Raw genomic sequence first — 26,552 nt, 5'->3', positions numbered from 1 at the left:
GTAATGGAATTGACCCCCTATCGATTTGCGCGCCGGGTAGGATGTATATAGTTCAATGATATATAACGTACCGTGTTGATCGTTCAAACATGAACGCGTTTAATCTTATCAGGAACAAAGTTCCTTGGGATCTCTAGGGTGCTGTTGCTGGTCCTGTCCTTGAAGCGCGCAATGATTCGATCATCCTACTAGCAAAAACAGTTTTTATGTCCTTTCTCTAGCAAGGCGCCGAAGAGAACTGACGAGAGCGCGTCTAAGATCCAATCATTTCGCTAGGGTTTGATCCTCACTGAACACACAAAAAAAAAAAAAAAAAAAAAAAAAAACGAATGTGTGTATGAACACGAGAGTCCTCAGAGCGAGGGTCGCACGAAGCGTTTTTCCATTTTCTGCAGAGCTCATTAATATGGCGATCGACTTTTCGAGCTCTTACTTCAATTTACGCTACGCCAAAACGGGGTCAGTGATACTTGCGCACCATTACGAGCAAGTACCATGATATGATTCTCCACAAGCGCCAGTTCTTCCTGCTCTCAACCTCTCCTTCTCCCCTGTCTTCTCTTCTCTTCCCTCGTGTGTCCTGGGATTGCGGACACAACAGTCACAACGGCGCTTTGTTTCGTTCTCTTCTATCCCACGCACACATGTCCTGAAACCCTCGCTTTGCGACAGTTTCCTCTACCGATTGCATCTGAGGCCGCTTCAGCATTGGTCCATTCGCGTGTGGCCTCTCCCACGGTTGTTATCTTCGTTTACTAAACGTGCTCTGCTTTCCTTCCTTTCGTTTTAACTGGAGAACATGGAGAACATACATGGCCTTCAAGAGGCATCATGGGCGCTGACGAGGGTTCTCTCATTCAAACCGATTCTTGCAAAAGTTTATGCTTGGCTTTGTGCACAAGAAAAAATGAAGAGCCAAAAGTAGCCAGTTAGGCATTACATGTTTTTCAAAAAATGAACCCACCAAGGGATCACAGGCATCACGACTAGGGAACGAATGAAAAATTTGATCGCCCGCTGCGAGCTGGAAATGGGTTTCGATCGACTTTGCCGTTTGCTTTGTGTTTGGTGTAACAACAAACGATCGACTGGAATTGGCTGGAATGTGGTGGCAGTCCTCAGGATATTTCTGTACAACCAATTCTTTTTATTTTATGTGCATGCGATTGAATTGAGTTGGCTTGCTTTTTTGCAAATTGAGGAAAGAAATAGACTGCACTGCTTTGACTGACTCAAGAGATAACAAAGACATAACAAAGACATAACAGGAACAGAAAGAGGGAGGAGAGAGGTATGAATGAGTTCCTGGGGGAGGGGGTCCTTACAGCTCATCCTCACTTTCCGACACTTCCTCGCCACGCTTCTTCGCTGCTGCACGGCGCTTCTGCTTCTCCTTCAACTCCTTGCGCGACAACTTGCGCGTTGACTTGACCTTCTCAATGTTACCGAACGCATCGATCTTCGTATCCGCTTCCTTCTGCACAATCTTGCTCTCCGCGCGTTGTGTGTAGTTGTTGCCCGTCACCGTCAGCTCTCCAGCATTGATGCTCCATGTCTCTGTGCAGATGGCCTCTGTAAAATCACGGTGGTGAGAAATGATCACAACACCACCGCCAAACTCCCTCAGGGCTTCCGTCAATGCGCCCAAGGAATCGCGATCCAGGTAGTTCGTGGGCTCATCCAGAACCAAGACGTGTGGGTTCAGCCACATGGCTGCCGCAAGAACCACCTTGACCTTCTGACCACCCGAAAGACCCTTGATGTGGCTATGCGTCGCGAACTCTGCAGGCAATCCGAGGTCACCCAAGTGCCTCTCGACCTCAACGGCCGTCAATGAACGGGTCCAGGCTCCAGCGCGGGCCGCCTCCTTGTCATCAAACGACTGAACCAGCTTTTCAAAGCCCCACTCCTCCAACTTCTCACGGGAAATCCAGGCGTTGTCCTCGTAAGTGCGGCCAACCCACTGAACCTCGTACTCGAATGAGCGCTTGGCCTTGCGACGACCATAAATATCCTCGATCTGGAGCTTCTCGATCTTCTCATTGATCTCCCACTGAATCAGCTTCTTCATCTGTGCCTCTTCCTCGGGAGTGATCTGACGACTGGCCTTGCTTGCCAACTCACGGTCTTCACCGTACTGGTAACGCCAGCGAATATACTCGTTGGGGGTCTTGGTCAAGTGCTGCTCGACGTGGTGGAAGGCATGCTGGGCAACATAGGCCACGCGCAAGTTGGGGTGCTTGATAACCTCGCCGTCCTGGGGGACGGTCTCTCCAGTCACGACCTTAATCAAAGTCGATTTACCAGCTCCGTTGGGACCAATGACAGCCACTCGGGAGTTGAGTGAAATCTGCGCTGACATGTGTTTGATCGTAGGCACAGTATTGCCTGGATACGTGAACGAGATGTTGGTAAAGCGAAGCAAAGATTTGTCTTTGGACTTGACGCCATCCAAGAAACCGGGCTCGGGCAGCTTGTACGAGACCAAAGAAGACTTGAGTTCGTAGTAGGACTTGGCATCGGGGTACTGCTCAACGAACTTGGACAGGTTACCACGGTACTTCTTAAGCTTGCGGCTCTCGTAGTGGATGATACCTGTGCAGACAGTATCCAAAAAACTGGAGTCGTGTGACACGATCATCGAGGTGACATTGGTCAAGCTGGTGAGGTAGTTCTCAAGCCAAGCGACATTATGGACGTCCAAATGGTTGGTGGGTTCGTCCAGAAGTAGAATATCGGCGTTCATCAACATGGCACGGGCCAACTCCAGCTTCATCTTCCAGCCACCCGAAAGAGAGCCCACAGCTTGCTGCTGCATCGCAGGCGTGAATCCGACGCTGGTCAGCCTCTCAACGACCTCCTCGTGGGGAATGTTATCGAGCTTGGGATCCGCAAACATGAATTCAACAACGGGCAGATCAGCCTCCTCTGCCTGCAAATTGTGCTCGACAAAGACTGTGCGCAGCTCATCTGGTGGAGGGAAGCCCTCGAGCTGTCCATCGGCGATAGCACGCATGAGAGTCGACTTGCCGACACCGTTGGGACCACAGAGACCATAACGCTGGCCGCGGCGAAGATTGAGGCGGGTCTTGTTCAGCAAGATCATACCGCCATAGGCGAGAGAGAACTCGCAGTCGCACAGGAGCTCACCCTCCTCGACATCTGCAACAGCGGCATTCGCAAGAGTGTTCTTGGCATCAAAGTCGACGTAGAACTTGTGGACCTCGCTCGCAACACGCTTGGCCTCGTCCTTGGAGATAAAGGTCAACAGGTAAGGGACGATGGAGGCATGCCATGCATCGGCCTCAAAGTCGCGGCTTGTGATCAATTCGGAGCAAAGGGTGGCGCTGTAGTTCAAGCTGGTCAGCACAAAATCGTTAACCTTGAGTGCAGACCCGATGGTCTTTTTGAGAGTCTCGAGCACCTCTGCGGGCTTGACCTCATAAGCAATGTTGACTGTGCTCTCCTCCTGGGCCTTCTCTCCTCCTCCGACTCGAACCAAGGTAGCGCGGGCGCGCTCAGCAACGGAGCGGAGTTCGGGAGAGGCAGCGATTTCGATCATACGGTCCAGTCCAGGCAATAGCTTAGGTAAGAACTGATGGGCGTGAGCGGGGTTCTCCACGAGCTTGCACATGTTGTCGATGATAACAGCGGTCTGACGCTGGATGGCGGGTGATCGCTCGGCCAAACCGCGGATGAGCAGAGGGTTCATGATGGCGAGCGTTGGGGCTTCGACTGTAGTAACGAATGTGGTCGACGCTAGCTGATGGATGCACTCTGGTGCCTCCTCGGGGCGATTGATGCATCCGACCAGGTAAGGGATAGATGAGGTCAGATCGGGGTTACCGACGACCTCGAAGCAGGCAGTCGTGGTTTTGGTGGCCTCGGCGCGAACCTAATCAAAAGAAGCGCAACACAGTTTGAGACTGTCAGCAATCAAGGTTCGCAGTCGCGCGGCTATATCCCGTCACGCAGGTTGCCACTGTTTCATTGATCCCTCGATGGCGAAAGGGCCAAGGAGCCACTTTTCCTTACCTCGGGACGAGTGGACCACATGCTGGCGCTGAGGACTGGGACAATCTCTGAGAGGCATAGACTAATTTGCTGTAGAAACAAATGCGAGCAATCAAACAAAGGCGCATTAGCAATTGAAGCTGACCAAGGCAGTAGTTCCTTACTGCAATTGATGTGGACTCGCATGTCGAATGCGTACATACCTTGGGTGAGGTCTTTGAGAGTCCAGTAAGGAGCTGAAGACTTCCGCACTGGGACTGCCAGCGTCCATTCTCGATCGAATCAAAGAGGACAGGCAACAGCAGCTTGACAGCATAGCGAGAGGGTAGGGCCATGATAGCCTTGCTGGCCTCCTCTGCAGCCTCACGGACCGAGGCAACCTTGTCGGCATATCCATCCAGGACCTTGGGGACCAATGGGATAAGATAGGGCTCACCAGCCTGTCCGACTGCTTTGCTTACGCTGGCGAGGATGTCGTAGGCTGCTTCCCGAAAGTTGGCTTGCTTCTTGCTCTCGAGCAAGGTGGTGAGGGTCTTGATGAGATTGCCATCGTGGAAGGCCTTGACGATACCGAGACGCTTGACTTCGTCGCCAACCTTTGCGGCCTCGGCCTTTCTGTCCCCGGCCTCGGTCTGGTCCTGGGTGGCCTTGATGAGGTCGTTCAGGGTCTTGGTATCAGCGGACATGGTGGAGTAGTAGTATTTACAGGTACACTGCGGTAGGGAAGGAATCTAGAAGTTGAAGCGAGAGGGGGAGAGGAATGAGAGGAATGCGGAATGAGATTTGGAATGAAAGAGTGAAGATGAGGATTAAGAGGAAGAAGAAAAGGAGAAGTTGAGGGTGGCAAACAATTGGTTCTTTCAGATATGACTTTCCTCTATTTAGGGTGCTATACACTTTTATACCATCCAACATCGACCCCACCCCCATTGAGCACAGGGAACAGGGGATCAAACTCCGCTTATTACCACCGTCTACCCCACGCACCTTCCCTTTCTGCGACAACTACTACAACAACAGCAGCAGCAACAACAAGAAGAAGAACAATCGGCCTACCCGCCCACCCGAACATGGCTACCCAGATCCGTCCTGCAAGGATGACAGATCCCACTTGGTCCAGTCTACTCCAGTCGAGCTCGAGTCCTACCCAATGAAGTATCTGTGTAGGCAATGCCCTATCTTATCCACAATCTTCTCCTTGATGCAGTTGCTATCACTCGCAATCCTCACCACACATGTCATGGAATATCAATCATATCGTATCATGTCTTGCGTCGTTCCTTGAGATACAGCAATTAACATCCCCCCCTCCGATCTCCTCTTGCTAGCAGCTACTACTTGCCTGACATGATGTCGTGGCACAGTCGATCGTCCTCCTTGTGTCCGCTTTCTCTCTGTCTGTGCGATGTTTGCCTTTTCCACCATGTCCATGTCCCATGTACCTGCGCACTCATATATACCACGTATCCTACGCATGACCTCTCACGATGACATAGATTGGTCTGTACATATTTCTATCCTTTCCCCCCTTTGGCATGTTTTTTTTTTCTTTGTGTACAATGATGATGATGATGACGATGAGGTGAACGGGGCGTTTCTTTCTTTGTACTAGGCATTTGCTGCTGTGGAGAGGGTCAATTATGCCACAAATTGAATTGCTTTACTTTGACTCTCGGTCTTTCCAGATGGATGCATCGTAACCATGCTAAGTGCTGTTCCGCGGCGAATGGGGCTGCCTTATGTCTTGTAGTCATAGTCCATAGCTGAACTGACTGTTAGTAATATGTAATGTAATACAGGAGCACTGAAACAGCATATTTCCTTCATCTTACCATAATCCCCTCTTCACTTTGAGGGTCCTCGTAGGTCTCTATACACGGAAACTTCAAGCCATATGCAGACATGATAGACACGCTTACCGGCTCAGATGCCCACCCCCGTCTCTCTCTTTTTGCCAGCTGCGAGTCCAAGGAGGTTATCATACGTGAGAATGAAGAATGTCAACCGATGAGTAATGATCCAAAGGAACACCACTCAGGGGAGGAGATCAGTGCGTAATGTTCTGTATTAGTTATTTATTTATTTATTTTCGTTGTAATTGTCTTCATGGTCCTGATCCATTGATCCACGGATCCATCGTACAATCCGTGGGTTGCTTCTTGGACATGGTCCATCCCCTTCCCCCCCTCACCCACCCTACCCTTCCGAGATGCTCTCGAGCCACATCGGAAACACGAGAATGCTGGGGTCGGACTTTTAAACCGGTGCACGGAGCAAGTGCGAAAATAAAAGTTCTAGCCCCACAGAAAAGGAGCACGGAAGAGTGGTGGAGCCCACATTTCATATCATATCGAAATCGTATGAAGTGTGCACTGTACATACGCAATGTGCTGCCAGGGAGATAAAAAAACGTCCCCTTCCTCCCCTCCCTCTTGTTAGCGCTCATACCCGTATCATGGGGATGGAAAACAGCATTAAAGTCTACATTAATCAGAAAAAAAGAAAGTATGAACACATGTAAACAGCCAGGCAAAGCACCATCCATAGACTTTTAATAAAAATAAAAAATAGGGAGACTGCAGGGGAGGTCGTACGATTTGCGATAAAAAAAAAAGTTCAGGTACAAAGACATACATACCCACAGACACATGCGTCTTTATGTATTCAGATCCAAAGGAATTTCAGAGATTCATTGCCACCGATCGGGGGGGGTTGTGTGTACTCAGAATCACTCTATTATCAATGGTCCCCTCCCTCCCGCCTACCCCCTGAAGATTCTTCCGCGCTTCGATGTCATCCATAGACTGAGGACAACTAATCAGCCAAGGTAATGAAGACATAGGTCTAGAGCCAATTTATATCTCCCACCAGGCGCGCTGATTTAATTGCCGCTTACAATCGCCGGGCATAGCGCATTGGGTTTAGATGCACTTCATTGAAGATTTAGTGACAGGGAGTTGAAGCTTAGCGGCCTTACACCATCTTTTTTCGCCATGGTTCTACATCTATGCAGCCCCCCATCTAAATCCTCTCGAATTTTATGGGAAGCGTTCACTGACGATCTATCTCCGGACTTTCTGGACATTGCTCGAGATCGCCCAAAATGCTGAAGAGGATGCCAAGAGCACTACACTATTTCTGTGTCAACGAGGTTTTGAAGGGAGCTGCAGAGCTCGACACTTGGGGGGGGGGGGGGGGGCACTTGCGGCTAACGCGGTTCATGACTTGGACCTCTGCAACGACGATCAAAAAAGCGCTGTGCGCTGTAATCACAGCAGCGCTGGATAACAAGGACGAAGACGCCACAAAAGTGTTCTTTATTGATGGGACCACTGGCCAGATCGAGGATGCCTGCCTCAAGAACTCTCGAAAGAACTGGCCGCACGTACAGACATTGTTCCTTAGAGAGAACATGCGAACAAAGGGAGATCCGCTTAAGCAGTTTTTTCGCACAGTGGCACGGAGCCAAACAGCGGCTTCAGGACTATACGATGATTTGGTCAGGATTCCAGATCAGTTTATCTTCAACCCATCCGACCCCGTCACCAGGGACAACCCCTCCCGAAAAGCAGTTCTTCAGGGAGATTTACCCCGACATTGAGACCGCTCCCTTGCAGTCAGTCCTTTTTGGAAGGTCGGGCTATACTGACGACACTAAATGTCGATGTTGACAGGGTCAATGCTATGGCAACCCCCGATGCTTTTTACAGTAGTTGGGGTCAAGGTCAGGGACAGGTTTATCACAGCCAGGATAAAGTAGCGGATGATGTCAAGGGGGCCGCATATCCTGCAGAGTACCTGAATCCTCTCAATCCTCCAGGTATGCCTGCCTCCCCACGAGTTGCTGCTGAAGGTGGGCCAGCCCATCATTCTCCTTTGAAACTAGGACGACAAATCCGGCCTCTGCAATGGTTACCCGTTTGATTGTTTGATCACTCCGTCGGAGATACATCAGTGCCTAGGTTCTTAACGTCGACTTCAAGGATCGAACGGTGCTTACCCCTCTCACGACCTTGGGCGGAGGGTCTACGCCAATCAAGCCCACTGAGCGCCAGTTTCCTGTCAAGCCTGCGTTTGCCATGACCATTAATTAACAAGGTGCAAGGACTAAACACTTGACCACGTTTGGTGTTTTACCTTCCTCAGCACGTCTTTGGTGCTGGGCAGCTGTATGTCGGCTTCTCGCGTTGCAAACACCGAGATAACCTCAAGGCTCTGGTCAGAAATAGCTCCAGAGATGCAAGGGAGGGGCATTTATACCCAGAATATCATCTGTAGAAATGTGCTGAACATACAATCAAGCGACGATTTTATTTTATTTTATTTTTTTTGCCTTGGACGCGTGGCGTGTGCCACGGGTGGTTCTGCTAGTATGGTCATATAAAACATGAGGACGCCCATGACCCGCTTGTAACAAGAGGGCTGGAATAGTAAGGCGGTGCCACAGATACCTTAAGATTATGATGTCGAGTGTATCCTTATGCTGACCTGGAATAGAGCGCAAGTGGCATACGTACCGAGGCAATATAAATAAATAATAGTTGGGCTCGCTCGTGGCTTTCAGGAATGATATAAACCTTTAAGGCGGAAAATTACAGCCACTTTTGGTTTTTTTAATATCAAGGGTCTAGGGGACACACATCATGTCAGCATTCGTGCTCTCATAGGTGAATCACAGTATGTCGTTTTATTTCTGTGCAATTTCATTCTTGCTTCCAACATGAGAACGAGCAATTTATCGTTCTGATGCTTTGTAGAGTGGAGGAAACAAATCGGCATTCGAATAGTTCCCCCCTTGAGTTAGACCAGCAGCTGAATAGTCTTGAGCAAATATCCCCATTAGCATGACAGCAAATTCCAACTCTTGGGGTAGAGCGCGGCGTCTTGGCTCAGAGCGGTGGGGTTTCTCCTATCTCGGGACGCAATGCTGTACGAGAACAAGGTTAGTAGAGTGAGAAATTAATTTGACCCGACACGTATCATGAACTATGGCTACTTACCTTCTGGCCAAGGCATTGTGCCAAGCAGCGATTCCAACTCTTTCGCCTCGTGCTTCAGAAATTTTTTCTCTCTTGTGAATACCGAACGTCCAAAGTCGATGAAAAAAAACTGCGAGTTTCCACCATCGCGCCGTGCCACAATGTTGTGCGGTCGAATATCACCATGCAGGATACCTAGCCTGTGGATTGCTGACAGTGCCGCCCGTATCTTTTTCCGATCAGATAAATCCAAGCGTCCTTCGCAGAGGTCAGGTCCTATAAATTCCGTGACCAGAATCATCTCCAGTTCATCTGCTATTCCGGCTATCTTCAACTTGGGTATCCATTGCCCTTGCAGCTTCTGCAGAACCTGGTAAACCCTTGCCTCATGCTCCAACTCGCGAACAACCTCTTGCTGATTCCACCTGTCGGCTTTCTTAAACACAACATCCCCGTTTGGCCATGACGCCCGGAACGTACGGGCACCTTCACCTTGAGCGATAAGCTCCATGTTTTCGAAGGCAGGGGTATTGGTAAGCTCTCGTTCCGTGACCCCTGCCTGTTCATTGGCACTGTATTACCACATAGTATAGGATGGTCAATCATCTATGCCCAAAAGAAACCTTTCCAACCGGAATGCATCAACCTGTCTCTTTCTTACATGCTTCGCGTACGAGGTCTCTTCGTTCCTGGTTCAACGCTTACGCCAGGGCTTTGCCTCCAGTCAGGATCACGTTCCTCAATCTCGTCTTCAAGCCGTTCGTTTGCGAGCATGTTGTCAACCGTAGGACTATCGGGAATGACCGGCTGCCATTTAACCTCCTTGTCTGCCATTCTGATCAACCACAAGTAACATTGAAGTAGTGTTGGCTCCGTGCTGTCGTATTGGATTGTAGGCGAGACTAGGATGTGGTTCTCACGCTCCTTGACTCTCTTGATAAACCAAGTCTGGATGTAGGTAGACAGTACGCCATAGTGAAACCCGTTGAACCGCATGTATCCGAATATCTGCCTTAGCGCACCAGCCGGGCCTTGTGTCCGTGATTCTTGTGCCTTATAAGCGGTTGAATAACCGGTGCCGTCATCCAAATACAGATAGGAGGGCATTTTCATTTCGATCAGAAACAATATCGAGGCGGGGTCATTCTGGCGTGAGCATACCAGATCGGGAACACTATATCGCAGGCCAGTGGAGCTGAGAGTGTTTGCAAAGGGGGGCAAGCTTTGGACGGAGCCGACATCGCATTGGAAGGCGGCATGCAGATTTGGCTCGGTCACAAACGTCCTGACCGGTAGAAAGCTTGGACGTGGATGGATTGGCTCAGTCTTAAGTTGCATTTGGCACACCAGGGTTAAAAAGCCATCCCACACGGCAACTAACGTAGGGGTCAACGAGTATGTACGAGTCGTGTCGGTCATCATTCCATGCACCCTTTGGTGTATGTCGGTGACAGGTTCGAAAGCACGTTGCACGAACTGGTACTCTGATATAAGATCTGTATATTGAACTACAAGAAGAGCAAGAAAAGCGACAAGAAAAGATTAGGTCGAGAGTCAGTATTTCGCACAAAAAAACAGATACGGCGGGCAAGTCCATGCACTATTAGGAATGTAACTCGCGATGTATTACCTGGTGATGGTCGCTGCGCAATGATGTGGATTGCTTCTTCAGGTGGCTCTTCTGTGAAGACCTTGGGGAGACGAGTCGTTGGGCAGAGTTTCTTCTTCTCATTCTCCTTCAGGGTGCTGAGTACGATGGGAAGTTCATCGTCGTCCGTGATTCGAACCGAGACACGCCAGAGCGTGAGCTCATCTGCTGCGAGGTCGTCAAATTTTGGCGTCTTCTTGGCCTTGATGAGCTCCTTGAGGTTACCGATGGCGTTCGTAGATGGTATCGAGACTGGAAACGCGTTCGACATGGGTTCTCCGTCGGAGAGACAAAAGAAAAGGAGGTCGGGCATGGTTGAAATGTAGCTGAGCGTGATTGAGTGAACAAGTAATGCAGTTTGTTGGCGTCTGTAGGAGGACAGGAGTGAAGAGAAGACGAGCGAAGAGCACAGTGGTAGAGAAGAGGATGAGAGAAGAGAGAGCCAGAGGGAGGGTGGATAAAGTGATGCGTTGCCACTGTTTTCAGGGCCTGTGACTATTGCCATTTGCTCGGAATGAGCGAACCTTCTTTCCGGCACCACGTGTCTAAAGTTGCTGTGTTTGCTAAATAATTTTATTGTGGAGAGAATTGAGTAGAGCCACCGGTACCGCCACTACTACTTCTACTGAGTGGAGTACTACTGGACATCAAACCTTTGGACTATGGCCCATTGCCACTATAGCCCTCTCCTCTCCTCGAAAGATAAAAACGCCACCATGGGAATTACCATCTACCCTGCAGGATGCGCGCACAGAAGAAACGAAATGTATACTGCGAATCCGTGTAACACAGTTGGTATCTCTCTATTCGCGATCTCGATCTTGGCAAAGAATCGCATTTATCTATAGCACGGACAAAAAAATGTGTCAAGATATTTCAGCCCAAGATTCCAGCTACACCCTTTGTGTCTTTTCCACGAAACACATAATGTCTTTTTTTTTTATCTCTGCTTTGGAGTCGCCTCCCCGTGTTTTATTGTGTTCTCAAAGAGTGATGAATATCATGTAGCAAGTAGATAATACAGGTATAGATAGATAGATAGATAGATAGATAGATAGATAGATCGTGCTGCTTGTCCGCTCCTATGTTACGCGAGTCCCGCAGCAACTGCCTCTGGACTCACGCTTTGTTCCTCGTGCTGCTTCTCTTCTGCAATCATATGCATGAACCGATCCAGCTCCGCTTGAGGCATAGGATAACAGTGTTCCTCCGCTGGGAACGCTCCGGACTTGACATCTGCACTGTACTCCTGCAATGCTCCAACGATCTCATCCGCCAGGTTACGGTATGTCTTGCAGAAGCGAGGCACACGACCATACAGACCCAGCATGTCCTGCTGGACAAGTACCTGGCCAGAGCAACCTGCACCTGCGCCAATGCCGATGGTCGGGATCGAAAGAATGTTCGTGATGTGCCTTGCGACGGGTTCGGGGACAGCCTCAAGAACAATTGCGTAGCATCCGGCTCGCTGGAGCGCCAGTGCATCCTCCATCATTGCTTTAGCCTTGGCGACCGTCTTGCCCTGGACTTTGTACCCTCCAAGGCTGGCTTGACGCTGGGGTGTGAGGCCGATGTGGCCCAGAACTGGGATGCCAACCTGGGTGAGACGAGCGACCGTAGGGGCTATTTCTTTGCCACCTTCCAACTTGACGGCCTCGGCCTTGCCCTCCTTCAAAATCCTCACAGCGTTGTTGACAGCCTGGTCCGCATTGGTTTCATATGTGCCAAAGGGCATGTCGGCCACCAAGAAGCTGGAACGGGTACCTCGGGCAACTGCTCGGGAGTGGTGCAACATCTCGTCCAGGGTAATCTCAGAGGTGGAAGTGTAGCCGAGTGCGACCATTGCGAGGGAATCGCCAACCAGGGTCATATCAATGCCGGCCTTGTCGACCAGTGAGCCTGTAGGGAAGTCGTGGGCGGTCATGACGGTAATAGGTTCCTTACGCTTGTATAGCTTGCGCAGGGTTGCGAGTGTGACCTTTGGGCGGACTAGAGGGATTGTGAGGGAACGAAGGATGAGTGTATGCGCTCGTGTGGAAAGTGCAAGAGTGCATATGGTGTAGGTACGTGGCTGCAATGAATGGAAAGTAGGGGCAGAGGCTCGATGGGCCCGGGATGGATATGAAGGCTGTGTTTGTGTAACAGGAATGTGCGGTGCTGAATGCCGTCATCTCAAACCGGCGCAATGTATACGCTCCGTGTGCAGAATATGGAAGAAAAGAAAAAAAAAGAAAAGAAAAGAAAAACGTGTGCAGGGGATACAGAAGAGGGAGGAGGGACCCAACCTTAATTGGACACAGCGAGCACAGCATATTGTGAACCACTTCCCCCACATTTGCACAATGCGGTTCATGATGCTCAAGCATGTGTCAAAGGTGAAGGGAAAACACAGTGACACATTGACACATATGGATAGAGTATAGATAGTCATAGACAGGTACGACATCCACTCATGCCCTATTGTTTGCTTCCCTCTGTTCTGTTCTCTTCCTGCCCCCTTATTCGTGGTTGCATGTGTATGTGCTGCCACATGGCATTTTGGATGCTTGGTTTGTGCGATTGGGCAATGTGTCGGTTGACTAATGATGTCTGTGGGTGCGTTCAAGAGGATGAAAAATAAAAATTTCATTCCCCCCCCCTTCTGGGGCAACAGAGGGTCTTGCTGTTTTTGGCTTACCGTGATGAAGATCGGGCTCGGCTGGGCGACTGCTGTAGCTGCGCATGTGGACTCCTGACTGCGTCGGATGATTTGTCCAAGAAGGAGAACAGGACATCTGCTGCGGTCTCAGTTGCTGGGCAATCCGCAGGGAAGAGCAGGCAACCAGGCCAGTGGCCGCAGATCGGGGGAGACTCGACAACACCTTGCCCCGCACCTGAGTGGCCAGTCTTGCGGAAATCGACATTCTTTTTTTATGGGATAGTTTGTGGGGCGGGAGAGCAATTGGGGTAGATATTAACAGTGTTTGAGTGGAGTGGAGTGGGGTGGAAAGATAAGAAACGAAAAGAAAGAAACTGTCGGACAAAGAAAGAGAGAGAGATAGAGAGAGAGAGAGTGAGGGAGAGAGGAAGGGAATGAAGCAGCGGTGGACGGATGATCTTTTATACTTGCACGGAGAATGTAGAGAAGAGCGGACCGAAGTAGCTAGCTGGATCCTGTCCTCTCACTCATTAGCAGGAGACTACCGCTGCCGCCCTTTTGCAGCTACTGCTGGTGCTGGTGCTGGTGCTGGTGCTGGCGCTGCTGAGCACTAGCTTCCATATGTTTCTCCCCAACGGACCTGCGGAGATGCAAGCAGACCTTCTGTCACTCTTTGTTGTTTTCTGCATCATCGGCCCATTTTTGCTCTGCTTTCAGCATGGCCTGACTTTTCCCTCCCTCTCGGCGCCTTTCCAAAACAAGAAAGGCCGTGTTGCAACCGAGCCAATTGAACGCATTTTTCGTATTTCCGTATTTTCATTTGCCTGTTTAAAGTTTCGTTTATTGGGCTGAGCTGAATGATCGAACGGCTTTTGTTTTCAGCCGGACTACGACAGGAGCAGGGGCCAGGACCAGGACCAGGATCGTACGATGGGGACCGTTTAGGCGACAAGGGCGGAGGCAGTGGCAGACTCGCTATTAGGATGGAACAGGACAGATAGAAAACACATACAAAGACAGGCGCGGGTAATCAAGTTAAGGCAGACGAATACGGAGCAGGGTTCAATGCAGACACGCTCGAGAAGAGAGGCTCAATGCCTCGCTCCTCTCGCCTGTCCATCTCCCCCCTTTGACACTCAACGTACTGTCGAATATAGACCCGCTTTGGTTTTGATTGATGAGGGAAAGGCAAAAGCAACAACAACAACAACAACAACAAAAGAAAAAAGACACAATAGTAATAGTACGCATCAACAACCGAGAAAACAGCATTAAGCAGGAAAAATAAAAAGCCGAGATGCCCTAGAAAATATCAAGAAACCACCAGGATCGCACTTTCACCAAAAACAAAAAAGGGTATAAGATACAGAAATCAAAAGATAGAAAACCCAACCCAAAACCACACACGTCCAAGGACGACACAAGGTTGATACTATTTCCAGGTAGGAGGAAGCTGGCCGGCAGTCTTGTAGTAACGGGCAAGACGGTGGATACGGGACTCGATCAAAATGAGGCGGAACTTGCCATCGCAATCCTTGCGGTTGCGCTCCAAGTGCTTGCGGACGGCGACAGCCTTCTTGATCAAGTGGTAGAGATCCTCGGGGATCTCGGGGGCGAGACCGTTGGACTTCAAGATACGGAGAATCTTGTTACCGGTGACGTTCTTGACCTGGGCAATACCCTGGGAGTCACGGAGGATAACACCGATCTGGGAGGGGGTCATACCCTTCTTGGCGAGCTTGAAGATCGAATCGCAGACATCCTCGGGCGAGGTCTTCAACCACGAAGGAGGAGAACGCTTGTAGGGGAGAGCGGAGCTCGAGATACCCTTACCACTGCTGTGCATGCGACCCATTTTGAATATATGTGTACTAGAAGAGAAAGGGTCCGGTTGAGTCAACACGAAATTAGAAGTTAGTAAAAAAATAATCCAATTAGTCGAGCGAGTTCTGGAGATAGCAGGGATGATGAGAATCGCGATGATCGGGATGATGGCTGTCTCCTCCGACTAGACGGAATGCGTGTTCCTGGCAATCGAATCCCGCGATGATCAATCTGGACAAACACGCCCAGGTTTGTTTGATCCTGATCCTGGAGAGTGCTGGTGAAGCTGATCCGGCTGATTTGGCTGCAATCAAGTAAACAATTGGCTGAGATTCATGGGTACCTTTTGGTGGAGTGTGTGGAAAAAAGAGAAGGATTCAAAGTGTTTTGCGGGGAGGGGGCACTTTTATTATTTTTCTACTCCATCAAGCCACTTTAGATCTTTGAGCCTATCCATAAGATTCAATGGAACACCTCTCGAGAATAAAGCAACTACTCGAAAGCGAGTATACTAAACCACGTTTTCGACCTTAACCAGACTGAAGCGCCAGTCGATTTTACATATAGCAGCGTGGTTTATCATGGTTCCTTTTGTCCATTGTATTCATAAAAAACCGCAGATGAATGTAACCACTTTGAATGATATTAATCCTCCGCACGGGCAATATTCTGCGGCAAGTTGACCGTTCAGGATGAACATATCAATGTCGAATGAATGATGCCTTCTGGAGCGCAATCGACCTGCGCATCTTTTTTGTCTACACTGGAAGGGCGATTTAGTATGCTCGCTTTCGAGCAATTGGTCGTCTTTAGAGCGTGGTATTTCCGCACCACACAAAATGCTTGGAGCATAGAAACAGCGACGGCCCAGCACGTGCCTTGGTCCACTTGGGCGTTCTGCACTCCCTCCCTTTTATTCCTCATCATGCGCCCTCACTTCACTGCCATCCTTCCCGCGTGTCCAAAGAGCATCTCCTCATCTCCCCTTCTCCACCATCCTACAGCCCAGTCTACTTCTATTCCAGCTTGAATCGTAAAGAGCAGGCCATCACCACTTACCCTTCGCCAACAGCTCATCAACTCATCCCAACTCTTGATGATGGATGAACCACCAAAGAGGAGGCCACCAAGTACGACCTACTAGCAGCAGCAACAGGGGGCAGCCTTGGCCATATCTAAAGACCATCGTTCTTGTGATTGCTAACAATACACCCCCCACTTCTCTGTATCCATAGACACCTCTTTCAAGCAGCAGCGTCTGAAAGCATGGCAGCCTATTCTGACAGCAAAATCCGTCCTCCCGACCTTCTTCATCATCGGCATTCTGTTTGCTCCCCTGGGAGGACTTCTCGTCTGGAGAAACGGCCAGGTAAAGGACCAACCCTGAGGACACATATGACTTTGTCAGCAGCTCTGGATACTGATAAACTGTCGATCCAACACAGCCTGCCAAGGAGAACCGTATCCTACCTTATCTAATTTTACTAAAATCCTTTTTATCCACATTTGACACTCGCATCCACTTAGGTGACAGAGATGTCGTTCGAGTACACAGCCTGCAAGTCCGCGACCGCCCGCACTCCAGTCCCTGAATCAACTTTTATGCACTCCTCTGCGGTCCTAGAGTTCGACAAGCCGACTTACCAGATCCTGTTGAACCAATCCGGGACCACTAATCCTGTCGAGGGAAGCCAGGCTCAGCCCTATCAATATCCCGTCCAGAGATGCTCGATCGATCTGACCATCCCTGTAGATCTCCAGCCGCCCGTGATGATGTATTACAAGCTGACGCACTTTTACCAGAACCATCGCAGATATACCAAGAGTCTGGATTATAAGCAACTCCGCGGAGAGGCCAGCTCAGTCGAAGCTATTAAGTCAAGGAAGGGTTGCAACCTGCAAAACAATGAGCTGGTCTATCCCTGTGGGCTGATTGCCAACTCCATGTTCAACGGTAAGAGTCGCAACTACTTGCTATAAGGTTCGCTTCTTATACCCTCTCTTGTTGTTCCTATGATTAATATTTTCGTTCTACTCTTTGTTATTACGATTTGCTCAGATACTATCAGCGATTTGTTTGTTGCGGCACCAACAGATGGAACACAATCAGCGGGCGTCAACTATAATTTTGGGGACACGGGAATCGCTTGGTCGTCAGATCGTGAAAAGTATGGCAAGACCGGCTACCAAGATCTCACAGAGATTCTTCCGCCGGTCAACTGGCGCCCCCGCTATCCCGGCGGCGTCTATTCGGCGAATTTTCCACCACCAGATCTTTCGGTGGATGAGCATTTCCAGGTTTGGATGAGAACCGCTGGATGGCCAACCTTCTTGAAGGCTTATGGCCGTAACGATAACGATGTCCTCAAGGCAGGGAATTATACGATGTCGATCGATATGAGTAAGTTACATACAGGAGAACTATGCTGTTTAGTTGGGTTTGAAAAGGAGTGAATTGCTAATATATATCGATGCTTGTGTAGACTTTCCGATCGATACGTATGGAGGCAAGAAGTACATTGTGATCACGACTCTGGGTGCGACAGGAGGACGCAACAACTTCCTTGGGATCGGATACATCGTGCTCGCAGTCCTCTGCGCCGGTTTAGGAGTCATCTTTACAGCCTTCCACATCATCAGGCCTCGGTAAGAAACGATCCTTGTTATCCATATGGACGGTTCGAGTGTTCTCAATTGGGTTGTTTTATCCTAATTCTAACGCATCAACGGGGGGGGGGGGGGTTTTCTTGTCTTTGTTTAACAGCGTCATTGGCGACCACTCCAAGATCTCGTTCGGAGGAGAGGCAACGGCTCACACACGTGCATCCAACAGGGCCGACGATGTGGGTGGTAACCGCATCCGATCTCGCTATGAAGATGACTAGAACCATGGGCCACTACCGATAGAGACCATGCCCTTCCCTTCTCGGCCCTTGTATTTTAGTTGCAGCAGATCGACCGACCTATAATAAATGCCCAGTTTCAGTTTTTACCCTCCCTCTACAAAAAGCCACGACTATTGGTTGGTCGCATGCATTTGAAAGGACGGCGCTTTCTTCCGAGACCATCTTTTTTACTTCACTTTTCCCCCCCTTCCTCTCTTCCTTTCTTTCAAAAAAAAAAAAAACCATGTTCCGCATTCGAGCTATCACCAAGGCGGTCCGAACTCGAACGTTCCACACGAGTTCAACACAGCTGCACGATGCCGCGATTGTCGGACTTCATGTCGATGGACAGTTGCTCATGCCTCGATCGATCGCTGCAGACGGAAAGGAGTCTCTGACGAGTCTGGTCAAGGCTGCGGGCGTCAAGGGCAAGGCCGGCGAGAGTCGAGTTCTCTATGGAAACTTTGGACTCGGCTCAGATATCCAGAAGGTCGCAGTCGTGGGACTCGGAAAGCAGGGCACTAGTGCGGCGGCGAAGGATCGTATTCGTATGGCGGTATGTTGCCCTTTTTTTTTATTTTTATAATAGAGACCAAATAGTTAATGCAAATGTGGGGGGTGATATTGTCCATAATAACCAACGCTACGTTTTTTTTTTGATCTCTCGAAAAAAAAAGGTGGCCACGGGCGTGAAGGCATTGAAGGCTCAGGAGGCCAAGGATATCGGGATCGCCGGGATGGGTCACGACCAAGCAGCGGCCGAAGGAGCATCCCTGGGACTCTACAACTTCAACCAGTTCAAATCCGGCAAGAAGGGCGCCCCCAACGACGTCAAGATTTCGGCACTTGACCTCGAGAGCCCCAACGAAGTCCAGGCATTTGAGTACGGAGTGATCCAGGCTCGCGCACAAAACTTGGCCAGGATCTTGATGGAGACCCCCAGCAACCATATGACGCCGACCTTGTTCGTCGAGAGAGTTCGCAAGGAGCTAGAGGGCCTCGGAGTGGACGCGAAGAAATTGAAGATCACGGTCAGGGATCGTGCCTGGGCTGAGGAGCTGAAGATGGGCGCGTTCTTGAGCGTCGCCAAGGGAAGTGATGAGCCGCTCAGGTTCCTGGAGATTGAGTATCGGGGTGGTAAGGATGGAGATAAGCCCTTGGCGCTCGTCGGAAAGGGTGTTACATTTGATTCGTAAGTCCAGGATTCCTTCTCTTTACGCAAGAATCATACCCTCAATGTCCTCATGGATCAGTTTTGATCTCACCAGCTAACCCAAATCTCCCTTTCCCTTTCCCTTTATGCGCCTCCCTCCCGATTCCTTTGACCATCAGCGGTGGAATCTCGATCAAGCCCTCCGCAAACATGGGCATGATGAAGGGCGATATGGGTGGTGCTGCCACCGTCGCCGGTGCTCTCTACGGTATTGCAGCTCTCCAGCTCCCACTCAACGTCATCGCCGGCATCCCCCTCTGTGAGAACATGCCCTCCGGAAAGGCCTCCAAACCCGGCGACGTCGTCACCTCCATGTCCGGCAAGACCATCGAGGTTGACAACACCGATGCCGAAGGTCGTCTGATCCTCGCCGATGCCCTGACCTACATCTCCAAGACCTACAAGCCCCACACTCTTGTCGATCTTGCCACCCTCACCGGCGCCATGGACGTTGCCCTCGGTAGCGCCTACGCCGGTGTCTTTTCCACCAGCAACTCTCTCTGGTCCGAGTTGGATCAGGCCGGTGAAGAGGCCCACGAGGCCTTCTGGAGGATGCCACTCCATAGCGTGTACCTGCCACAGATCACAGCAAACACCACTGCGGATCTGATCAACACGGGCGGACGCAGTGCTGGAAGCTGTACTGCTGCCGTCTTCTTGAGAGAATTTGTCCACGGAATCCAGAGGGACGATGGCTTTGCAAAGACAGAGGGCGAGCCCACAACTGAGGTTGGGAAGCCTCTGGAGGAGGATGCGGGCGAGGACTTGAAGGCAGGCAGTGTAAGATATGCTCATATTGATATTGCGGGTGTCATGGACACGCAGAGTAACAGCGGGTACTACGCCAAGGGCATGACTGGTCGGCCTGCCAGGGCTCTGATCGAGTTTGCTAAGAGGATCTCTTCCAAATAGACACATAAACCAAAGATGCAGGTTTTCTTATTAAAAAAAAAAAAAAAAAAAAAAAAAAAGTTGCATATGTTTATATATATATATTTTTTTTACAGAGCATTGATGATGCAAGCTAGTTTGTATGGAATATCAGTTGGAGGAATAATAAAAAAAAAAAAGAACGTGGTCTAATGCTTCGGACCAAACTGTGCGCGCTGCGAGGCCATGGCCGATTTCCTTGTCGGCCCTCCACCGCTCTCAGCCACCTGCTTCATCATCTCCTGCAGATCCTTGGCCTTATTGTTGCTCTTCCTGCTACCACTACCGCTACCACTACTACAACTGTTGCTGCTACTGCTACTTCTGCTCTCGATCATGGCAGGTGAGGACGATGACGACGAGGATACGGATCTGGGCTTTGACGAAGGCGGTAGGGCATCCTGGTTATCCATCCTCCTTCCAGAGACACGCTCGATCTTGCTGATGATTTCCTGTAGTGCCATGTTCCGTGCCTTATCATCCGTGAGGGTGTACCTCTGTGTCGCAAACGACTTTGACGACGCCGACTGTTGGTAGAGCGTGTTCGTGAGCCGGGTCATGTCCTTCAGCAGTACTTTTTCTGGAGATTGCCAATCCTGCAGGATGGAAATAATAAGAATAAGAATAAAAATAAGAGATAGAAAAAAAAAAAAAAGTAAGCTCGCATGATCCCTATTCTGTATCAATCACTCCCCTCCCGCTCGCAAGGAAAATAGACAAACTCTCCTACCTGGCCCGACATGCGCAACCTCTCCCCACGTTCGATCTTATCTCCAACACGCGCACCCTCCAGTTTCCATTGCTGACGCGGACTAAACTCTGCGCGCTGTGCCACAAAACTAGCCCTGTTGGCCGACTCTACAATCTGGTTCACCAGCTTGTTCAGATCCCTGCTCCGTTCCATCGAAAGTTGACGCTGCTGCTGATGCTGTCCTTGCGTATCCTTCTTTTGAGTCGAGGGCGAGGACGAGGACGAGGACAAGGTCGTGGCTCCGGATCCTTCCCAACGATCCCTGGACAGACGATCGATCGTGTGCGCAACACTCGCCTGGGCCATCTGACGTTTCTGACTCGGCGAGAGCTGGACCCGTTGATTGTCCATCCGTGGGGCCACTTTCGAGAGCCGCTCGATCGCCGACATGACGTTGTTCAGATCAAAACGGGTCTTCTCGTCCTCCAGTCCCGGGATCCCATGGAGACCATTTCGGCTGCTTCTGCGTCTCAGATCCTCCACAGAATGAGCATCCTTGAATTGAGTCGCCTCATGTCCGGCCTTTTCAGAGAGCTCGTACTCTGGCGCGTTGCTGTCCTCGTATCGCGGAAGGTCGTCGCCTGGGGCGGCCTCCGTCGTCATATCCAGAGTCTGCTGGTCAAAGTACCGTGCACTGGCGACAGAGTAAGCGTTCGCTGGGATTTGATTGCTGTCATGAAACGGGTCCCGTTCGGAGATTGAGGTCGTCTCCACAGCCCTCGGTCGTTCCTTTTCTTCGTTCGACTCATCCTCGAGTGTCTCTACCAGTCGCCACAAGTGGCCCATCTCCTCCATCAGTTTATCCAATTCTGACCATTCCCGCTCCAGCTCCCTTGCACGCTCTACCTGGGCCGCATTCTCAAGATAGGGGGCGCTTCTGGTCTTTGAGCCGAATCCAAGTCCGCCGAGTAATCGGTCATGTAGCGACTTGCTAGAGTGGCCATTGCTGCCCGTTACCTCGATCTGGGACGTTGACTGTGACCTCCTGCTCCTGAGCGTCCGGACCTGTTTATTGATCGTCTGCATAAAGTTCGTTGTCGCCGTGGCCCCTCCGGCGTCCTCGGACCCCATCACGAGGGCCTTGTTGTCGGATGAGAACAGAGGCGAGGCAGTGTTGGTCGTATCTGAACTCCAGCCCTGTGAATTCCACTTGTTGCTCGGTCCCAAAGAGGACGACAACGGCTGTCGAGTCGTGTTGCGTGGCATAAACGAATTGGACGAAAGTCGCTTCCACAAATTTGAGGCCTGGTCCAGCCCCGAATCCACCGATTCCGTCCGCTGAGGCGTCTTCTTGCGACGGGGCTGCTCGGACTGCTCGGGCATGTGGTCTAGGATCCGGTAAATGCAGGCCAACATGGCCGCGAGTGCACAGGCGAGCTGGTATTCTTGGCTCTCAAAAATGTGGGACGGATCTAATCGAGGTTGTCTCTGTTGCTGTTGAACAGGTTGTTCTGAGAACGGGTTGTTGTTGCTGTTGTTGTTGTTTTTGTTGTTGTTGCTGCTGCAGGTCGTGGGATGGCTACGCTGTCGCGTGGGTATCTCTAGAGGCTCGTGAAGGACCTCGAAGGTTCTTTCAGAAGACAGCTGGCGATGGTCCTCTGCGTGGGTGACGGCTGCCAATTGATCCACCTTTCGGGTCAACTCATCGAGCCTTTCACGCGATGAGGCGGCCATGCTAGCGATCGGCGTGCTTGAAATGGATCTCTGAACGGGTGAGCCATGATTGGTAATGGTTGGGCGCAGGTCCTCCTCTTGGTCCTGTTGCTGATACTGCTGATACTGCTGATCTCCGAATGGGTCTTGCTCTTGATCGACAAGATTGAGTAAAGGGTTGGACTTCCGTCGGATGAACGCCCGAGCGTGAAGAGTGGTCTCATCAGGGTTGTGCACAGGGTCGCTGGCTGTGACATCAGAGACGACATGCTGGAGCAGATTGTCTAGGGCCAGCATCGTAATGTTCTTGAGAGACTGCAGCGACTGGGTGACACTCTATGTACGAAAAAGTAGAAGCCGTTGCGAATCGGTTAATGTTCTTTGTTTTAGCTGTCGAAACTCAAGAGACCAGTACACATATCGAGAGCGAATGCGAATAAAATGGATGATCTGGCTACCTCGCTGTCGGTCACGCAAGTGTTCTCCAGAGAAAACTCACTCCTCGCGCTAGTCAACAGAGGCTTTGACAAAAACCCAGTAGGGTCCTCTTCCAACCCTAACGATACCCCTGAGTGTCCATGAAACGAGTTTCGGTATTGTTGCAGATGTGGTTGCGGTGGTTGCTGTTGTCTCCTGGTGATGTTGTGGGTAGAAAGGGTGCTCTGTAGATGAGCCGGCAATTGATAGTGCAGCTGTAGCTCGGACTGCATCTGTGTCTGCATCTCTTGTTGTTGCTGCTGCAGAAGCTGTTGCTCCTGATGTGTCTGTTGAAGGTATTCCTGGATCCCTGGTCTTTTGAGCGTATGGTCCTCAAAGACGGACTCCACGCAGTCTGAGCTGTCGTCTGCGGTGGTGATGACTGAGGATGGGGACTTGATAATAACAGGGATCACCCGCTGAGAACCCGGTGTTGTTGTACTATTCTGTCCTTCATTTCTATTGAGATAATCGATCGATGCTATTGTGTTGTATGCGCCTTCTGCTGCAACTGTTGTGGAGGATGTTGAGAGGAAGGATGGAGATGATGCTGTTTTGTTATCAAATTGGCGCTCCAGCAGGAGATCGGGTTGCCAGGGCTCGCTCTCTAGACGACTGATGATGCCCATATCCTCCTCTTCCTCCTCGAACGCTCTTGAAGATAGCGAGCGTTGCTTCGATCGGTTCTAAGGGGGGTGTGACCGTGCAGCCAATAGTCGAAGTTAGTTATAGAAATGACATGCATGGAAAATAGCGGTCAATCGTACATGCATAAGAATATTTTAACGCTTTTTTTTTTTTTTTTTCTGCCGCTACCTTTAGCTTCTTCTTGGAGAGCATAGCAACAGCCATGGTGGGCAAAGCAACTTGTATGGGTCTTATGGATTTGAATGTGAAATATATTGAACAGGGGTAAAGGCACGGGTTTGCAGCAAGAAATAGGGTGGAAGGGCGGTGAGGATGGGGGTGGACGAGAGGGGAGAAGAAGGTCGGAGTCAAGAGTGGTCAAAGGAGCAAGGTGAATATCAATTGGCCTAAGACCATCGTCAGATAAAAAAAACTTCTTGGTATTTCTCCACACCTTTTCCTCAGCAGTGGTTTGTAGTGGTCAAAAGTGCGAGGCAGGTGTGCTTGTTCCGCACGGCGAGTGTTTTCTTTGATGAGTCGAGATGAGGATGATGAGATGGCGAGGATGGAGAAGACGACGATGAACAGATGGAATGAGATGAGAGGTGGAGAGGGCGAGAGAAGGAAAAGAAGAAGAGGAAGAGAGCACTTTCGTCTGAAGTATTTGTTGTGTCTGCACTTGAACGATCGAGCACACGAACCATCCCATGCCATTAATGCTCACTAATGCCACTAGACTCATCTCTTCTCTTTAGGGTTTTCTTTACTTTCGCTTTTCTACAGTTCAAAGATGAAGATACAGGCGCAGACGCAGATGCAGATGTCTGACTGGGGGATCAGATACGATAGTACTTTCTGTCTCTTCCTGCCCCTTGTGAACCGGCCGCGGCCTACCTCCTCCCTTGCTGCACCTCCTTCCTTTTCGCGAAAATAAAACCCATTCTGTTTGGGCCCCTTTTATTCCTAGGCGGCAGCAGAGCATAAGTGTCCATTTCAAGGTGGGCTGGGCAACAACACGACAGCAGCCGATAACGGTCAGCTGTGTTTCTTGTATACGTCCACCCCACTTGTGTCTATTGTCGATGGTTCGATTGCGTTTATTCTTTTTGGTTGCTTACACAAAGTAAATGAAAGGGGAAAAGGGCAAAAAGAGCATTCGACAACAAACACGGAGACCCATGGGAGAGATGGATTGTTGTCGCCACTACCCCTCCTTCCTTCCCCCCCACAATGCCATCGTAGACACATAAATTAGATTAAATGATCCATGTGGCTAAAGACGCAGAAACAGATGGGAAAGGGGGTGCAGAGGTGGGAGAGCAAGCAAGGAGGAGGTGTCCATCGTAATGAGAGGATTGTCTGAACAAGAACATCGAGGGTTGCGAGCAGCGGATGTCGATATTGACAGTTATCCGTGCACCTCGACCCCACTCCCACCCGCTACCCATCAAAAAAAAAAAAGACGCGTCTAATAGGAATCCTAGGGTTGACGTGATCTGCAGAAGCCGTGCTGATCATTGTCCAATCAGCGCGTCCGATTTTATTTCAGTGAGAAAAATGGCCGTTCTTTCTTCACCTGCTTAAACCCGTCTCCTTTCTTTTCTTTGTCGACACTGTCTACTGCTACTGCTCTGAACCCTGATGCCTTTGTGGATTTCAAGCTGAAGAGCTTCCGCACTCGGGCGCATAATACCTCAAAGTTCGTCTTTGCCCTGCCCGATGACCAGACCCTGAGCTTGACCGTTGCTTACTGCGTCGTCACAAAGTTCGTCAACGCTAATGGCGTGGCCATAGCCCGTCCTTACACCCCTACTTCTGATGTGGATCTTAAGGGATCCTTCGGACTTTTCACCAAGCGATATGATGATATGCATTCATTCATCAATCAAGTCGGGCGAAACAGGGCATTGTACTTGCAGACAAAAAATGAGGACCAGTCATGCTGTTTAATTGCAATCAATCGCACTCTCTCTTGTTAGCTGGCGTCATGTCCGTCCACATCCACAACCTGAAAGTCGGTGATACACTCACTATCAAGGGCAAGAGGAGAGTCTGTTGAACGTTGGGACGATGAAGCAGCATAAGTGGGTTGGATTGATTTGTCAGATTGCGACGTAATTTCGCCCTTCTCAAAGGTCAACATACATGTTTTTGCCCCGCCATCTTTTCGCTAACTTGTCTTGTGGACTTTAGGTCCTATCTCAAAGCACCCTCTCCAGCTAAACCAGCACAAGTCCATCTCCTTGATCGCTAGAAGCGCTGGTATCATCCCCCATGCTTCAATTAATCAGTGGTGTTTTCAAGAACACGGATGACGAGACCAAGATCAACCTGCTCTATGCGAAATATGAGGATAGGGAAGTTCCTACCGGGCACTTTTTCTGATTCGCTAGGATAATAATAGCAAAAATTACCCATTTGACCATGTTCGTGCCGCTTCTGTGGAGAAAGAGTAACATGTTTTGCGTCCTTTTTTTGTTAGCAAGTATGAGGGAGAACTTGCCGATGCTCCCCTTGCCGTCGTGAGGACTCCAAAGGAAAGAAGGCTTGCTCGGTTACTATTGTTGAGGGCAAATGTCGAGATTTTGCAGCGCGTATCATGACAATGACGCGCGAATTTACGCTATGAAAGATACCTATACCCTAGATATCGTCCACAGACGTAAGGAGTCGCGTCCTCAACGCATATGATGAAGACAGGTTCAAGAGCATCATGAATCTCACCAAAGACCAGTTCCAGAGGACCACATTGTTGCTTAGCAGAATCGAGCGTTTCAGACGCGGAGACGAACACCTGCCGCTGGAGGACATCATCATTCAATTGAAGGTTACGCTTTTCCGCCTTGGTATAAATGGAATCTCCGTTTTGAAGGTGTCATGGATTTTGGACGTCAATATTGGATCGGCTGTTAA

General features: G+C 50.1%; 7 protein-coding genes across 7 annotated transcripts; 2 read left to right on the top strand and 5 right to left on the bottom strand.

Moving 5' to 3' along the window:
* Positions 1-1,321: 1,321 nt before the first annotated feature.
* BC939DRAFT_393139 (P-loop containing nucleoside triphosphate hydrolase protein) lies at positions 1,322-4,700 on the bottom strand (the record flags this gene model as incomplete). Its single annotated transcript, XM_051552077.1, has 3 exons — positions 1,322-3,895; positions 4,036-4,104; positions 4,218-4,700. The coding sequence occupies 3 exons, from the start codon at positions 4,698-4,700 to the stop codon at positions 1,322-1,324; spliced, it is 3,126 nt and encodes a 1,041-aa protein (XP_051415866.1).
* Positions 4,701-8,903: 4,203 nt separating this feature from the next.
* BC939DRAFT_499909 (uncharacterized protein) lies at positions 8,904-10,954 on the bottom strand (the record flags this gene model as incomplete). The annotated part of the gene is made up of 4 exons (XM_051559993.1): positions 8,904-8,941; positions 9,015-9,565; positions 9,655-10,501; positions 10,624-10,954. The coding sequence occupies 4 exons, from the start codon at positions 10,952-10,954 to the stop codon at positions 8,904-8,906; spliced, it is 1,767 nt and encodes a 588-aa protein (XP_051415865.1).
* A 713-nt stretch (positions 10,955-11,667) lies between these two features.
* BC939DRAFT_440577 (ketopantoate hydroxymethyltransferase-domain-containing protein) lies at positions 11,668-13,706 on the bottom strand. Its single transcript, XM_051554095.1, has 2 exons — positions 13,319-13,706; positions 11,668-12,630 (listed from the first exon to the last, which is right to left on the bottom strand). The coding sequence occupies exons 1-2, from the start codon at positions 13,542-13,544 to the stop codon at positions 11,729-11,731; spliced, it is 1,128 nt and encodes a 375-aa protein (XP_051415864.1). The 5' UTR covers positions 13,545-13,706; the 3' UTR covers positions 11,668-11,728.
* A 393-nt stretch (positions 13,707-14,099) lies between these two features.
* Positions 14,100-15,549, bottom strand: BC939DRAFT_407252 (ribosomal S13/S15 N-terminal domain-containing protein). The gene is made up of 2 exons (XM_051552868.1): positions 14,713-15,549; positions 14,100-14,254 (listed from the first exon to the last, which is right to left on the bottom strand). The coding sequence occupies exons 1-2, from the start codon at positions 15,132-15,134 to the stop codon at positions 14,221-14,223; spliced, it is 456 nt and encodes a 151-aa protein (XP_051415863.1). The 5' UTR covers positions 15,135-15,549; the 3' UTR covers positions 14,100-14,220.
* A 459-nt stretch (positions 15,550-16,008) lies between these two features.
* On the top strand, positions 16,009-17,835 carry BC939DRAFT_440573 (CDC50/LEM3 family). The gene is made up of 5 exons (XM_051554094.1): positions 16,009-16,233; positions 16,339-16,472; positions 16,631-17,057; positions 17,163-17,504; positions 17,587-17,835. The coding sequence occupies exons 1-5, from the start codon at positions 16,200-16,202 to the stop codon at positions 17,751-17,753; spliced, it is 1,104 nt and encodes a 367-aa protein (XP_051415862.1). The 5' UTR covers positions 16,009-16,199; the 3' UTR covers positions 17,754-17,835.
* Positions 17,836-18,113: 278 nt separating this feature from the next.
* Positions 18,114-20,155, top strand: BC939DRAFT_440570 (leucine aminopeptidase). The gene is made up of 3 exons (XM_051554093.1): positions 18,114-18,544; positions 18,666-19,180; positions 19,321-20,155. Exons 1-3 carry the CDS (start codon positions 18,233-18,235, stop codon positions 20,111-20,113), a joined length of 1,620 nt encoding a protein of 539 aa, XP_051415861.1. The 5' UTR covers positions 18,114-18,232; the 3' UTR covers positions 20,114-20,155.
* Positions 20,156-20,178: 23 nt separating this feature from the next.
* Positions 20,179-24,248, bottom strand: BC939DRAFT_440567 (uncharacterized protein). Its single transcript, XM_051554092.1, has 5 exons — positions 24,094-24,248; positions 23,829-23,889; positions 22,994-23,698; positions 20,862-22,871; positions 20,179-20,727 (listed from the first exon to the last, which is right to left on the bottom strand). Exons 2-5 carry the CDS (start codon positions 23,862-23,864, stop codon positions 20,281-20,283), a joined length of 3,198 nt encoding a protein of 1,065 aa, XP_051415860.1. The 5' UTR covers positions 23,865-23,889; positions 24,094-24,248; the 3' UTR covers positions 20,179-20,280.
* Positions 24,249-26,552: the final 2,304 nt, after the last annotated feature.

The sequence above is a fragment of the Gamsiella multidivaricata genome (genome assembly GCF_025024155.1).
Source record: "Gamsiella multidivaricata strain RSA 2152 chromosome Unknown BC939scaffold_9, whole genome shotgun sequence".
Classification (NCBI taxonomy): Eukaryota; Fungi; Mortierellomycota; class Mortierellomycetes; order Mortierellales; family Mortierellaceae; genus Gamsiella; species Gamsiella multidivaricata.
Note: the sequence above shows the minus strand (reverse complement) of the source record. Positions and strands in the feature narration are given on the sequence as shown.

Excerpts from the sequence above, each read along its gene's own strand:
- BC939DRAFT_440577 (XM_051554095.1), bottom strand. The coding sequence starts at position 13,544 with ATGTCGATTTCCGCAAGACTGGCCACTCAGGTGCGGGGCAAGGTGTTG. Across the intron at positions 12,631-13,318 it reads CGAGCCCGATCTTCATCACG|TCCGCCCAAAGGTCACACTC; the intron begins GTAAGCCAAAAA and ends CAATCCCTCTAG.
- BC939DRAFT_407252 (XM_051552868.1), bottom strand. The coding sequence starts at position 15,134 with ATGGGTCGCATGCACAGCAGTGGTAAGGGTATCTCGAGCTCCGCTCTC. Across the intron at positions 14,255-14,712 it reads CTTCCTCCTACCTGGAAATA|CGAGTCTGCCACTGCCTCCG; the intron begins GTATCAACCTTG and ends CCATCCTAATAG.
- BC939DRAFT_440573 (XM_051554094.1), top strand. The coding sequence starts at position 16,200 with ATGATGGATGAACCACCAAAGAGGAGGCCACCAA. Across the intron at positions 16,234-16,338 it reads ACCAAAGAGGAGGCCACCAA|ACACCTCTTTCAAGCAGCAG; the intron begins GTACGACCTACT and ends CTGTATCCATAG. Across the intron at positions 17,505-17,586 it reads TACGATGTCGATCGATATGA|ACTTTCCGATCGATACGTAT; the intron begins GTAAGTTACATA and ends ATGCTTGTGTAG.
- BC939DRAFT_440570 (XM_051554093.1), top strand. The coding sequence starts at position 18,233 with ATGTTCCGCATTCGAGCTATCACCAAGGCGGTCCGAACTCGAACGTTC. Across the intron at positions 18,545-18,665 it reads AGGATCGTATTCGTATGGCG|GTGGCCACGGGCGTGAAGGC; the intron begins GTATGTTGCCCT and ends CGAAAAAAAAAG. Across the intron at positions 19,181-19,320 it reads AAGGGTGTTACATTTGATTC|CGGTGGAATCTCGATCAAGC; the intron begins GTAAGTCCAGGA and ends TTTGACCATCAG.
- BC939DRAFT_440567 (XM_051554092.1), bottom strand. The coding sequence starts at position 23,864 with ATGGCTGTTGCTATGCTCTCCAAGAAGAAGCTAAAG. Across the intron at positions 22,872-22,993 it reads CTTGCGTGACCGACAGCGAG|AGTGTCACCCAGTCGCTGCA; the intron begins GTAGCCAGATCA and ends TTTCGTACATAG. Across the intron at positions 20,728-20,861 it reads GGTTGCGCATGTCGGGCCAG|GATTGGCAATCTCCAGAAAA; the intron begins GTAGGAGAGTTT and ends TCCATCCTGCAG.